Source organism: Lampetra planeri, chromosome 4 (assembly GCF_965212315.1).
Source record: "Lampetra planeri chromosome 4, kcLamPlan1.2.h2, whole genome shotgun sequence".
Classification (NCBI taxonomy): Eukaryota; Metazoa; Chordata; class Hyperoartia; order Petromyzontiformes; family Petromyzontidae; genus Lampetra; species Lampetra planeri.
The window spans coordinates 19,373,778-19,387,639 of record NC_136110.1 but is presented as its reverse complement, the minus strand read 5'-3'; the positions used below and the strand labels follow the sequence as shown (position 1 = coordinate 19,387,639).

At 52.8% G+C, this 13,862-nt stretch overlaps 1 protein-coding gene across 3 annotated transcripts; it reads left to right on the top strand.

Moving 5' to 3' along the window:
* Positions 1 to 43: 43 nt before the first annotated feature.
* Positions 44 to 12,982, top strand: LOC144717777 (magnesium transporter MRS2 homolog, mitochondrial-like). 3 transcript variants are annotated; one of them, XM_078593429.1, is made up of 12 exons: positions 44 to 613; positions 1,572 to 1,887; positions 3,548 to 3,612; positions 4,443 to 4,479; positions 4,638 to 4,750; positions 5,536 to 5,709; positions 6,680 to 6,810; positions 7,451 to 7,567; positions 8,631 to 8,783; positions 9,709 to 9,826; positions 10,723 to 10,836; positions 11,471 to 12,982. In XM_078593429.1, exons 2-12 carry the CDS (start codon positions 1,635 to 1,637, stop codon positions 11,603 to 11,605), a joined length of 1,410 nt encoding a protein of 469 aa, XP_078449555.1. In that variant the 5' UTR covers positions 44 to 613; positions 1,572 to 1,634; the 3' UTR covers positions 11,606 to 12,982. The 3 variants fall into 3 exon arrangements, with proteins under 3 accessions (XP_078449555.1, XP_078449554.1, XP_078449552.1); XM_078593428.1 differs by having other exon boundaries at positions 1,523 to 1,887; XM_078593426.1 differs by having other exon boundaries at positions 44 to 1,887.
* Positions 12,983 to 13,862: the final 880 nt, after the last annotated feature.

Sequence of the window (13,862 nt, the reverse complement as noted above, 5' to 3'; positions counted from 1 at the left end):
AATGAAATCGATTCCATTCGCCCGTTGAGTTCATAATCGCGAATCGACTCCCGGTTAGCCCGCACGTGGTTCCGCGCGGCTCGAGGTGCTCGTGGGTCAAATGCGAGGACGACTCCTGCAGCAGCCAAATTGTCGCTTAATTAACTCAGCCGATAGCAGGGAAGTTATAAACTACACACACACCGGACAGAGTTATCGTCTGACTCGCCCCCGTGACAGACGAACCAGACCGAGCCTTGAACGCGGCTCGAGTCGGCAGTGCTGAGATGTGTGTGTTTGCTTAACACGTCGTGGATTTAACAATGTTGTGGATTTTCTCTCCAACACATGTGCTGTACATAGACACGTGTGTGGATATCGCATGCTGGAATTAGACGTGTGCGCGCTTGCCTTCGACGCGTTAGGCAGCTAACGCAGCCAGGCCGACAAGTGCAGTCGAAGAACTTTCAAGTGCGTGGCCGCTGGTAGTGGCGTACTAATAATTATAATCATTAATCCTGCAACGATAGTGCTACGGCTACAGTGTTATTGCATAGAGACCGCAGGGATATATATCCAGTGATGGTGCATCTCACTTGCAGGGGCGGAACAGATGACCACCACCAACATCATCGTGAGTGATCGTCACCGTGACCCATGACTGCTGTTGCCATGCGCCGGGTCTCCACAGATTGCACCGCTGCAGCCTTCGATTCGGCGAGAGCCGTCATATTGTTGGCAATGACGCCGTGAAGCTGGAGGGGGGCGTCATCTTAACTCGAAAGGGAAATTGGTGGAAGACGCTAGACGGACTGATGAACCCATTGACCCGGCACGGCTGCTGCACATGATCTAGTGTGAAACATAATACCATACCTGTCAACCCCATATCAGTGCCTACCTTATTACACACCAATTCAAACCTCTTTGGTCACCCAGTGCCCCTTATAAATCTGAACGTTCACCCCATCAAAAGGGAGAAATACAAACAACTAGAATTTGTTTTTGCCCGTATTGAAACGGCTGTACGCCATATGGACCCTGCAATACTCAATTTCTCTGATACAAGAATACGGGATAAACCGTAATGCGTTTAACAAGAGCTGCAAAGGTGCAATACGCAATGACGGTGTGAACTTCGATGTCCAGATAGAAAAATTGCACGACGTTTATTTAACCCGGTAAGAGCCGTGTGGTTATACAAATAATCGAATAGTTTGGCAAGAATAAGAAGCATCAGCATCAGGCACTTTTAGTGGTGAAATCACTGATGCAATCAAACTGATAATGATTTCATCAGTTGGATTACAAATACATTGAAAACTAATTTCTTTAGGACTGCTTTTTGTGTTAAGTTTGTTGTCCTTCCCCCTGCACCTCCGATTAGCACGGTTGGCTACGTACGGTGCAAAATAAGTTCAACATACAAACTCATAAACATTGCATCAACATAAGCATAAATATCTGAATCAGCGTCCTCACCATCAGCAGCATTAATGTCATCAACTTATTGAAGCCATTTCATAAACATTGCCATCAACAGCATCCACATGAACTTGTTCAAGTGAGATAATCAGCATCACCACCGTCAGCAGCAGGAGCAGCACGGACATTGACGGCCAGAGTTGAGAGCGACCGGCCAGAATTCCGCCGCGATGTGGCCGTGTCACCAGCTCCCGTCAAGAAGAGTGGTCGTCACTCTCGTGTGGGGGGCCGTGGTGACCCGAGCCGGGCCCTCCACGACTCCGCTTCGTACCGCCTGCTCCGTGTGCCCCCCCTGCGTGTGGGCGCGGGGGGGTCTCCGCCCAGCACCACCGCCACCGCCCCCCCCCCGGCCCGGCAGCCGGTGGAGACCCCGGCTGCTGCTAACGTCGCCGCCGCTGTGGGGCGACAGCGCAGTGGGCATGGGTGAGTGCGTGAATGAGGACACCAAATGTTGGAATGCGTACTGCAATATCACTTGGAGCAACAGTGGTGGAGTGTACTCGAAGCCGTATGGGTTGGAGTTAATACAGGGTGACCCAAAAAAACGGGCCCCAAATCTAATTAGGCCCCGTTTCTTAGTGTTTTGTCCGAACGAAATGAAACTTTGGTCATAACTAGTTTATTATATTCGAAACATCAAATCAAAACACTAGGGTCTTTGGCCTTTTTTTCTCCGTTCTACAGCATGTGTTCTAGATGGCCTCCATTTAGCTCCGTGCATTTCTTGAGGCGCAGCACGAAGTTGTCCATGACGTTCTTACAGACTGAATTGGTAATGGCTCTCATCTCCTCCCTAATGGTTTCCTTGAGTTCCGTGATGGTTCAGTCTCACGGGACATACCGAGGGACTGACTTCGCTTACGCACAGAGCGTTTCGGACTCTGCTGGAGAGACTCTCTCACACTTTCGACCAGCTCGGCTGTTCGCTTCTTGGGACGTCCCGAGTGGCTTGGACGGTTCTCACTGGCAGCGTTGAGGTTCTCCACGGTCCCATACTTCTCGAAGTGGGCCACCCAGTTCTGAAATCTGCTTTTGGATGGAGCCTTTTCACATTCGAACTGACGCATGAAACTGTCCTGGGTTTTCTTGAACGAGCCTGTCTTGTAGTAAAATTTAACACAGTGTATTCTTTGTCCCAGCTCCCACTGGGGTCTTGGTGTACTCACGGTCGTTGATTCTGCCATGTCCTGTAAAATAAGGGCAATCGGTGAATAAATAAAGGAGATATCACATAAAGTGTACACGGGGCCCGTTTTTTTTGGGTCACCCTGTACAATAATCGTACATTTTTGTTCTTTGTTCAGTCCACGTGGTGGTTTAGTGCCAAAAATTCTTGTCATTCATCTGCCACCACTGGACCAGATCGTCACGTTTACAAAGATAGTATTTATACATGGCCAATATATTAATCAAATTCTGACTTATAAGCTTCTCACCAATGGCTCAAGACTTTTTATGACTGAATGTAACGACGTACGGTGACGTTTCACTCAACCTGCTTGGTGCTTCACCAGTTAATGAACTCGAAAATCAGCTGCATGAGCTGACGCTGTTCCTTCAGTACCCGCCTTGACATCACTAACTGCCATTCCCATGTATTTGTAATTTTGGCCTGGCTGCTTTTAAAGTTTTAAAATTTCCATCCACAGCTTTCATCCATTCTGAGTTAAATTCGAACCAGTCCAGGCCTCGCCCTCCGCCCTTCACTAACCCGCACTGACCAGCACTGACCAGCATGGTGAAGTATGGTGCAATAATTGCCACGGTATAAACAGAATGGGGAAGACTGTCATTCAGCAGTGGGATAACACAGGGCTCAGACCTGGATTTGAACCTGTGATATTCCTTTTGTGGGTCAGCCTTTCCATCCACAGCGCGACCCAGCTGGTTTGTCAGGTGACAGAAATTATCTGACAGCTGTAGCTGGAATCGAGCTGTCGCGTCCATGCCAAGTGGCTCAGTGGTGGAACGCCGTGACCACCGGTCCACTCAGCCCCCGAGTGCTCTGGCTGTCGAGAGTTGTCGTGCTTGCGTTGAGCTGTGAGTTTGTAAGCGATGCCCCCTCTCACTCATGTCTTCACAGGTAGACACTTCTCTTCTGATCCCTCACAGGCAGCCCTTGCCAGTGTCATCCCTGTGTTTAGCGTGGTGAGTGATTTGATTTTTTTTTTAATCTCCCATACTTTAGTGCCTACGAGCAAATTGCCCAGAATCCGCCCCATCTCGTCAAATCTAGGAAACTAAGCGGCCTGGGTAGTGCTTGGATAGGTGCCCGCCGTGCATAAAACAGGTGCTGTGAGCTGCTGCGGGCTACGTCGTGGGTAGCAGAGGGCAGGGCACAAATCCCCATCGTACCTGCAGCTGCTTCTAGCCTTTCGAATTAACCGGCTCAAATCACGGTGTCTTCTTGCTCGGATAAGCAATGGGGGGGTCACTCCTCCGTTGGTGGCCCTAAGCCAGCTGTGGAAATGCCACATTGTTTTGGCAGGAACCAGTCCATCCACTGGATGGCCACAGCTGACTTCCCACAACTAAGTGGTAAACATCAATAGGACGTGCGGGATCACTATTATTGAACAATTTGTATTTTACCAGATAAGGCCCACTTAGCTATATAGTTTTTTTCAGAAGCGGCATGGCCACAAATGATAGCTCAATGAAGCGGCTCATCATATGGAAATTTATAGCAGCCAAATACTCTAAACGCGTGATGTTGATTATAAAAATGTGGAGGGAAAAACCGGAGGACGCGGAGAAACATCCACGCAACCACGGGGAGAACATGCAAATTGCAACTACACAAGCGTCAGGGTCAGGATGGAACCCACGACCTGTATACCAGGCGAGGGTGATAACAGCTCGTCACCATGGCGCCCCTGGGATGGGGCAGAGTGTTTGGCTGCATTTTTTTTATCCTGTGCCGGCTTTGGAGCCTCGTGCTGCTGCATGTGTCCTAATGCTGGCATCTGTCTCCACAGATGAAGTTCGACAAGACCGGCCTGGTGTGTTGTTTCGGTGGGGACCGCTGCAAACAGCCACTCACCTGTCGTCTGCACCCCACGCTTTAACCAAAGTTCCCAATTACTCCAGGTTGTAGAAGTGTAGCGCGTGGCTGTGCTCATGTGTGGTTGTGGCGCCCCCATCGCCCCGTGGCCCCCCATGGGCGCATGCAGAGCGCCGCAAGACGGAGCTCTACACGGAGCTGGGCCTCCAGGCGCGAGACCTGCGCTTTCAGCCTCCCGTTGGCATCTTCACCCGCAACAACCGCATTATCCTGCACATGGAGGTGTGCGCGAGGGTGTGTGCGCATGTGTGCGCATGTGTGCACGTGCGGTAGTGAAGTGGTTAGCGCGTTGCGCTACGAACCTGGCGACCCGGGTTCGATTCCCGCTCATGACCAACACCAGTGACGATTATTTGAACCGGTCCTGGGCCTCGCCTAGGTCGACTCAACCTCAAATGAGTACCTGGTGCGATGTGTAAACATCGCCGCTAGGGAGACAAAGGCGGCCGTGTGCCGTGTGCCGTGCCAGCCTTTATTGGTGCTCACTTAGAGAACTTGCCCCTACAGTCTGTTAAGGCTATACGGGGGATCTTTGTGTGTTCGTGCACGTGTGTGTGTGTGTGCGCGCGCATTTAGCGCGCTGCGCTACGAACTCGGTGACCCAGGTTTGATTCCTGCTCACGGCCATCACCTGTGACGATGATCTGAACCGGCCCTGGGCCTCTCCTAGGTCGACTCATCCTCAAATTAGTATCTAGTGTAGCATGCAAACATCGCCACTTGGGGGACAAAAGCGGTCGGGTGTGGTGCCGGCCACACACCCCTTCGTGCGCCGCTCCGGCCTTCATCGATGCTACTCACGAACAGCACTTGCCCCAACAGTCTGTCAAGGCTGTATGGGGGATCTTTGTCTTCATGGGCACACTGAGCGATGATCGCCTGATGGTTTTGCATGAAACGTCTGCCCACTTGCTTGACTGCCTGACCGCTAGCATTGGCGACTCGGCCCGCGCTTTGCCCGACTGCCCGGCTGACTGCGCCCCTCCCGTGCCGTGCGGAGCGAGCAGCAGCTGAAGGCCGTGGTGAGCACCGACAGCCTGCTGGTGCTCGACTACCGTCACCCGAGCCTCGAGTCGTGGCTGCAGGCGGAGCTGGGCCCCCAGCTGGCGGGAGAGGGGCAGCTCGCCTCCTACTCGCTGCCCTTCGAGTTCTGGGCCCTCGAGGCCATCCTGCAGCACCAGGTGAGACGGGGGGGGCACCAGGTGAGATGGGGGGTTTTGGGGGGGGGGGGCACCAGGTGAGACGGGGGGTTTGGGGGGGGGGGCACCAGGTGAGACGAGGGGGGGCACTAGGTGAGACGGGGGGTTTTGGGGGGGGGGGGCACCAGGTGAGACGAGGGGGGGGGCACCAGGTGAGACGAGGGGGGGCACCAGGTGAGACGGGGGGTTTTGGGGGGGGGGCACCAGGTGAGACGAGGGGGGGCACCAGGTGAGACGAGGGGATTTGGGGGGGGGGGGGTGCACCAGCTGAGAAAAGAGGGGCGCCAGGTGACATGGGGTGGGGGGCATCGGGTGAGATGGGGGGGGGGGCACCAGGTGAGACGGGGGGGGGGGCATCGGATGAGACGGGGGGGGGCACCGGGTGAGACGGGGGGGGGGGCATCGGATGAGACGGGGGGGGGCACCGGGTGAGACGGGGGGGGGGGGCACTGCATGAGACGGGGGGGCACCAGGTCAGACGAGGGGACACCAGGTCAGACCAGGGGCTTCTGGAGTGGCATCAATGAGTATGTGCATGTGTGTTTCCTTCAAATATCTGTTCCCCCAGAAATGAATATCAATCTGTGAATATTTTTCTCCCATCTGGAGTGTATTTGCCGCGTGTTGTTCGGCATGTTGCCCGACCCTTCACTCCACGTGCCGGGAGCTTCAGTTGCTGAAGTAGCCCCCAGCACGTGGAGTGAAACGTCGGACAACAGCAACGGGCGGTAGATCGCAACCACACGATCGTGCGCAGCGGCATTGCTTTCGACCTGCCGAATATCTTCGCTCCCTTATGTTTTTGTCACGGGGTGCAGTGGTAACGCAGTGGGTAGCTCGCCACACTTCGAGTCCAACCTGTATCGGCTACCCTGGGGACCTTTGTCTTTGTATGTGCGCACGCGCGCGTGTATCCGCACGTCGTCGTTGTCGTCGTCGTCGTCCGGCGCAGCTGAGCGAGCTGCAGAGCCGCCTCGGCGACCTGGAGTCGGCCATCATGGCCATCCTGGATGCCCTCGTTGACCCCAAACTCCTGTCCATCGACCGCGGGAAACTCCACCTCCTCCTTCAGAGCAGCAAGAGGTGAGTAGTGGCTCCAGCGGCGCAGCGTCTTCGCTCACCACGCCTCGCCAACCCCTGCTGCCCCATCGTCCCTCACTGCTCCTCACCGCCCTGGTCATTGTCTCTGTACACTTGGTGGTAGGGTCTTGTTCAGTCATTGCGTGCGTGTGAATCGCGCGTCTGTCGTTGTTAGTGAGCTGACTGTGTTCTCTCTCTCTGTGTGCATGTATCGTGTTTCTCCCTATCCATGGGCTCTCTCTCTGTGTAAAGCTATAAATAAAAAAACTGTAAACTATTATTATTTTACCAGGTCAGGCCAACTGAGCTGTATAGCTCTTTTTCAGAAGCTACCTGGCCACAAATTATAGCTCAACTAAGTGGCTTGTTACGTAGAAATGTATTGCAGCCAAATACTCTAAACGCACGTTGATTCTAAATGTGGAGGGAAAAACCAGAGGACGCGGAGAAAAATCCAGGCGACCACGGGGTGACGATGCAAACTCAAAATAATATTAGGGTCAGGATCGAACCCACGACCTCCTGTATTTTATACCAGGCGAGGCAGTTAACATCTCACCACCGCGGCGCCCAGTGTCCGTGTTTGCATGCGTCACATGTGTTGCGACTGTGTGCAACCGTGCGTGTGCCTGCATGTGTGCAGCCTGTCGGAGCTGGAGACGGACGTGCGTGTGCTCAAGGACGTTCTGCTGAAGATCCTGGACGACGAGGAGCTCATGGAGGAGCTGTGCCTCAGCAAGTGGAGCAACCCACGAGCGTAGTGCGGCTCGCAGAGCACACGGGGCTCCTCCACACAGCCCGGCACTCGCCTCCTTACCTCCAACCACCTCCACCCGCCTCCACCCTCCTCCGCCCACCTCCACCCGGCTCCACCCTCCTCCACCTGTCTCCACCCACTTCCACCCACCTCCACCTGGCTCCACCACTCTCGCACCGCACCACCTGCGTACCTGGGCAGGCGTTTGTGTGCATGTGTGGTGGGTATAAATGGAGACCCAGGCGTCACGTTGGAGGCAACACGTTTATTTAGTCTAACACAAAGGGGGAAGTCGAGCGGCATTATCCTTTCATTGGCTGCATAACGCTGTGTGAAAGCTACCTGGTCTGTCACTCCACACGAAGCTTCGGGTCTTCTCGGCCACGGTCATGCCCTCCCTTCTCTATGCTTGCGAAACGTGGACTCCCCAAAGATAACTTTTTAGCCAGTTAGAAATATTTAGGCTGGCCTGCCTACGATCCATCCTGGGTTTAACCAGGCTGGATTTTGTGAGCTCACAGATCCTTGAGCTTTCCTGGCAGGCAAGGCTGTGTTGGCTGGGTAATGTAGCCTGCATGCCCGGGCACCATATGCCTAAACAGCTTTTGTTCGGCCAAATAGAAGGGGCTAAACGGGCGTGGGGCACGGTCTAGAGAAGAGATGAAGTGATGTAGTAGAAGAGGATGTGGAGCTGAGTGGACTTGCCGATGACTGGTACCATTGCTGTCAAGATGGGCCTCTGGAGGAGGCTCGTGAAGGACACTATTGGGCAGTTGGAGGCAGTCGCCCTCCAGCAACAACGGAGGGCAGAGGAGTGACGCAACAACGAGCGGAGCGCCGGGTGGCTAAAACATAGCAAATTGGCACAGTAGGGGGCATAGGTGGTGCATCGGCGAGTCATCTCAGTCAGCCGACCCATGGCACCTGGGTCTGCCCCGTGAACTCCTGCCAGTGGGTGTTTGACGCTTCAAGTGGGATTAAAATCCACATAGCCTGGCATAAGCACCATGGTGACGTCACCATCACTTAGCGGGGAATTGCAGTTGTGTATGCGTATGGTGAGCAGCGAGGCGAGCAGCGTGGGCATGGACCACGCGGACGAGATGGAGCTGCTGCTCGAGGTGTTCCTGCATGAGGCCGACGCACTCTTCAATGCCGTGCGCGAGCTCAAGGGGCTCATCGACGACTCGGAGAGCGTCATCTTCCTCAACCTCGACAGGTGCATTGCTCCGCTCACCGGCACGGTCATGCAGCCTGCTCAAGCAGACTTCTTTGACTGGCGGCCTAACTGAGGCCCCTGTACATTTAGCAGTCTCCCTCCTTAACCTCCTTTCTTTCCTATCTTAAAGCATCACCTCTTCTTCGTTGCCCATTCCCTTCCTCGCCCCTCCACTCCTTCCCGTCTCTCCCCTATAGCCCTTTCCTGACCCCATGCCATATAAATCACTAAATTTTTGTACCGCTTATAAGCTATGTAAAGCGACTTAAGCTAAAGCACTCTATAAATATAAAATAAGATAACAAGTTACCCACTTTGCTAGGGCCACCCGAGATCGATCATCGAGTCATAACGAGATACAGATTAGAGAGATGTAAGGGAGTCGAACAAGAGAAATGAGAGAGTGGTAGACAAGTTAGAGAGGTGAGTGTGATGCAAGGGAGCTAAATGAGAGAGCTATGCAGAACCGAGAGACGAGAGGTACACGCATCACGATACCACGTGATGACGTCACAACGCCTGAACATGTGACATATGACGTTACTTGTCAAGTCAGCATGCGCTAATTTTACCAAGCGGCCATCCGCAAAATAGGTGCGTGTGTATGTGTGTGTGTGCGCAGTTGTTTCACGGTTATCACGCTGCGCTGCGTACCCTGCGACCCGCGTTTGATTCCCACTCACGGCCAACAACATTGACGGTTATTTGAACCTGTCCTCCCCTAGTTTGACTCGGCCTCAAATGAGTACCCCGTGTGGTGTGGAAACATCGCCACTAGCCAGACAAAGACAGCCGGGTGCGGTGCTGGCCACCCACCCCCTCGTGTGCCGTGCAGGCCTTCATAGGTGCTCGCTAACAGCACTTGCCCGAATAGTATTTTGCGCTTACACGGGGAATCTTTGTCTTTGTGTGTGTGTGTGCGCAGCCACCGTAACGTGATGATGCGGCTCAATCTGCAGCTCACCATGGGCACCTTCTCCCTGTCACTGTTCGGGCTGATTGGCGTTGCCTTTGGCATGAATCTCAACTCGTCGCTCGAGGAGGTACGCACACCGACTGCCATCGCCTGCTCCTGCGGCAAATTGGTCGCAGGGTTGGTGGATCACGCAGGGATGGGAGTCATGATGGCAATGGGTGTGATGACACCCACTGACCTGTAGAAAGCAGAACCACAGGCAGATTTCTGTGAGTGGCGCTTGAGTTTCCTGTCCCCCTCCTATGGGTTTCCTCCAGGCACTGTGATTTCCTCCCACATGGAGAACAAAGCACAACCCTCCTAAAAATAATGTCACCTGACCTTCTGCCTGCGAGCCTTTGACTCTTCACGTGGCCTCAAAGTGCGTGGAGCCCAGCACAAGCGCTTTGGTGACATCACCGCCACTTAGCGACGAATGTCAGCTGTTGGTGGTGTTGTTATGCGTGGGTGGAGCCGTGACGTACTGGTTAGTGCACTGTTCTATGATCTCAGTGACCGGGGCTTTATTCCCAGCCACGGGCAAAACCAGTGGCAAGTGATCTCCATGCACCTCATGGGCCCCTCTCATTTTATTCGGCTACAAATTAGTACCTGGTGTGGTGTTTCAGCACCAGCACTGGGAAGGCGATGATGATCAGCCATAGGGCTGGTCACACCACCTCGTGCACTGCACTCACCTTAATAGGTGCTCACTAATGCCACTTGCTCCAACTGCCAACACCAATAACGATTATCTGAACCAGTCCAGGGTCTCTCCTAGGTCGACTCAGCCTCAATGAGTACCTGTTACCATGTGTAAACATCGTTACTCGGAAAACAAAGGTGGCCGTGCGTGGTGCTGGCCACCCTCTCGTGTGCCGTGCCGACCTTCATAGGTGCTCGCTAACAGCGCTTGACCCGAGATTCGGTTATGGCTATATGGGGGATCTTTGTCTTTTTTTGTGTTCGTCTTGGTGCTTTGAGGACCCACGTGTGTTCTGGCTGGTCACGGGGCTCATGCTGCTGGGGAGCGGTCTCATGTGGAGGCGACTTCTTTCCTTCCTGGGGCGACACCTGGACCCCTCGTCTCCCCCGGCCGTACGTAGAACAGGGAGCACACTGCAGTCCACCAAGTGTACACGGTGCATTGCAGCACACATAGCGCACACGGCGCATAGTGATAAATATAGCATACATGACACATAGCGGTGCACATTGCGGTACACATTGAGTGCATGGTACATGGCAATAACGTGTCCTACTATGTAACGTGTATGCAATAGAGCATACACGTTACATAGTAGGACACGTTACATTTTACGGCAATCCAGAATATTGTACGTAGTGGTACATGTGACGTAGCACAGAAGCACGCCATGTACCCAGTACATAGCAGTGCACGTGGCATTTCATGACATCGCAATGCACATAGTGTAAATAATAGCGGGTACACGTGAAGTTTCTTATGCGTCACACAGCACAGCGCGTGATGTTGCTACCATGGCGGCCAGAAAATCCACGAGCTTCATTACGCGGTGCACCGAAGCACCCGCAATGCACACGGTCTCGTCAGATCTCGGGAAGGCTAAGCAGCCTGGGGCCCGGATAGGCGCTTGGGATGAGCATCCACCACACACACGGCAGGTGATGTAGGTTGTGGGCTTGCTTGGGGGAGAGATGCCCGGACGTGACGCCGAGCGCGAACGCGTGTGTCGCTTGACGTGTGGCGCAGGTGCCGTCGTTTGTGCGTCGCACGCAAAGCAAGTCTGCAGCTGCCGCCTCCTCGCCATCCCAGGCGCCCAGTAAGGCCACCCTGCCCCTGCTGCCCAGCCTGGCTGGCCAGAAGAACCCGCTGCTGCAGAGATGATGCTGACGTGAGGGCGAGCAGATGAGCGAGGAGGACGGTGGGAAGCGCTGTCATAGAGCCATACTGAATGCCGATGACGCAGGGCCGTTGGGTACTCGGTCTTTGCTGGTGATTGAATGAACGAATGCCCGTCAGGAAACGACGCTTTCTATCTCTCGTAAAAAAAAATGAAGCCAACAATTGTGAGAAACTGCGGAGGCAGTGGTGCACAGATCACAAACCATCCAAATACCCTCGTCAAAAACACTGTGGCCTTAAAATAAAAAATCTAAAATACGCGTTCATTTGGGGGCATTTTATCAGGACTTTCTCCACAGCACAAAAATGTGGTCATTATTTCCGTTTCGTGCTTTTCATTTAACCAGTGAAGAGGGTTGTTCTTTTATTATTTAACCTCGTATATTAGTTTTCTTGGTGTGGTGGTTGGTGGCGAGTGTTTGGACACACTGAGCTGCTCCTGTCCCAGTGTCCGTGGTTGTCATCGTCACGACCGGAGACTCGTCTGCTGTGGATGATTCTCTCATTACCCAGAACCTCGTTGGCTTCTCACGACCTTGCTTGAACCTGACAACTGAACCCGTCGGTCGCTTACAGTGCCGGGGTTGGTGGGGCACGTCAGCATCGCGGCGACTCGAACTCGAGGTCGAACTTTTGACCGTGCGGAGAGAAATGGTTGCGTGGCGGCCGTGGTGGGAATTGAACAACGCCTCCGTGCTACCACTTTCCTTTGTTCCTCTTTCAGGCATGGAGCCGGTACATTCACAAAATTCAATCAGCTATTGAAAAGGAAGAGGTGTCATTAGGTATCATTGAGGTGTCTATAAATGGTTCACCCTGTATATGTACGTAGTTTACATGTAAACAATGTTGTACTGTATAGGTAATATGTGGGCATCATAAGTCACGTCAAAGTGTTTCACTGTTCATGATTGGCCCTGAGCCAATCGTGAACAGTGCTATAGCAAGGACCACTTTCTAAACAAGACAACGCACTGTGCATTATTGACAAAGTGCTAATTGTATCGATCAAGGTGGGAAGATGGACTGCACTGAACCTCAACCGGGATGTGATCTCGCGACCTTCCAAGATGAGTGCTGCGACACGCTCGCCGTGCGACTACATTACCTGTGGTGTCGCGGTATCTCCCCGCTCAAACGAGCAGTGGCTGGTGGTGCTCCTCTCCCTTGGTGGCCACAAACCAGTGGTGGGAATTCCACATTCCCATGCTGGGGGGACAGCCTATTCATAGGGCGATCACTTTTGACTTCTTACGAAGTGCTGCCTACGTGTGTGTGCGTGTACCGATGTTTGTTTCTTCATTTGTATGTAACATGCAATTCTTAAAAGCAATAAAGGCAATATTTATGTATAATTAACAGTGGTTGAACAGCCGGATTCTATGCCCGCTCTTTCGGTGCACTTGACGGTATTCATCACAATACTCCCACAGCTATCACATGGCTCACAAACGTAAAACTGGATGTATACAGTGTTTACACATACTCGTCATACATTAGAAGTAGAAGAAGACGTGGTTGTTTATCTGCCTGTGCCAACAGGGAACTTGGTAACTTAATGAATGTGCACTCTGTGTGTGTGTTTGTCTTTGTGTGTGGAGCACAGTGGTACTTAGAACCCTACGACCTTGGAACTTTTGGCCTGGGATATTTGTCTCGTGTGTAACTGGGCAATTCTTGTTGTGTGTGTATTTAACTGGCCAATTCTTGGTGTGTGTGTGTAACTGGGTTATTCTTGTTTTGTGTGTGTAACTGGGCAATTCTTGTTTGTGTGTATAACTGGGCAATCCTTATGTTTGTGTGGGTGTGTGTGTAACTGGGTCATCCTTGTGTTGTGTGTGTGTGTAACTGGGCAATCCGTGTGTGTGTAACGGGCAATCCTTGCCCATTATAGGTTCTACTTGCTAACAGCACTTGACCCAACAGTCTGTTAAGGCTACACGGGGGATCTGTCTTTTTTTGTATGTGTCTGTACTTGTTTGTGTGTCTATGTGTATGTGTGTCTGTATTTCTGTCTCTGTGCATGTATTTGTGTATATGTCTGTGCCTGTCTGTGTGTATGTCGTGTGCGTGCGGTGTCTGTGTTTGTGTGTCTGTATTAATCTGTGTGTATGTGTCTGTGTGTCTACTCGTCTGTGTGTCTATGTGTCTTTGCGTGTATGTATGTGTCTGTACTCGTCTATGTGTCTGTGCGTGTATGTATGTGTCTGTACTAGTCTGTGTATGTAGCGTGCGCGCG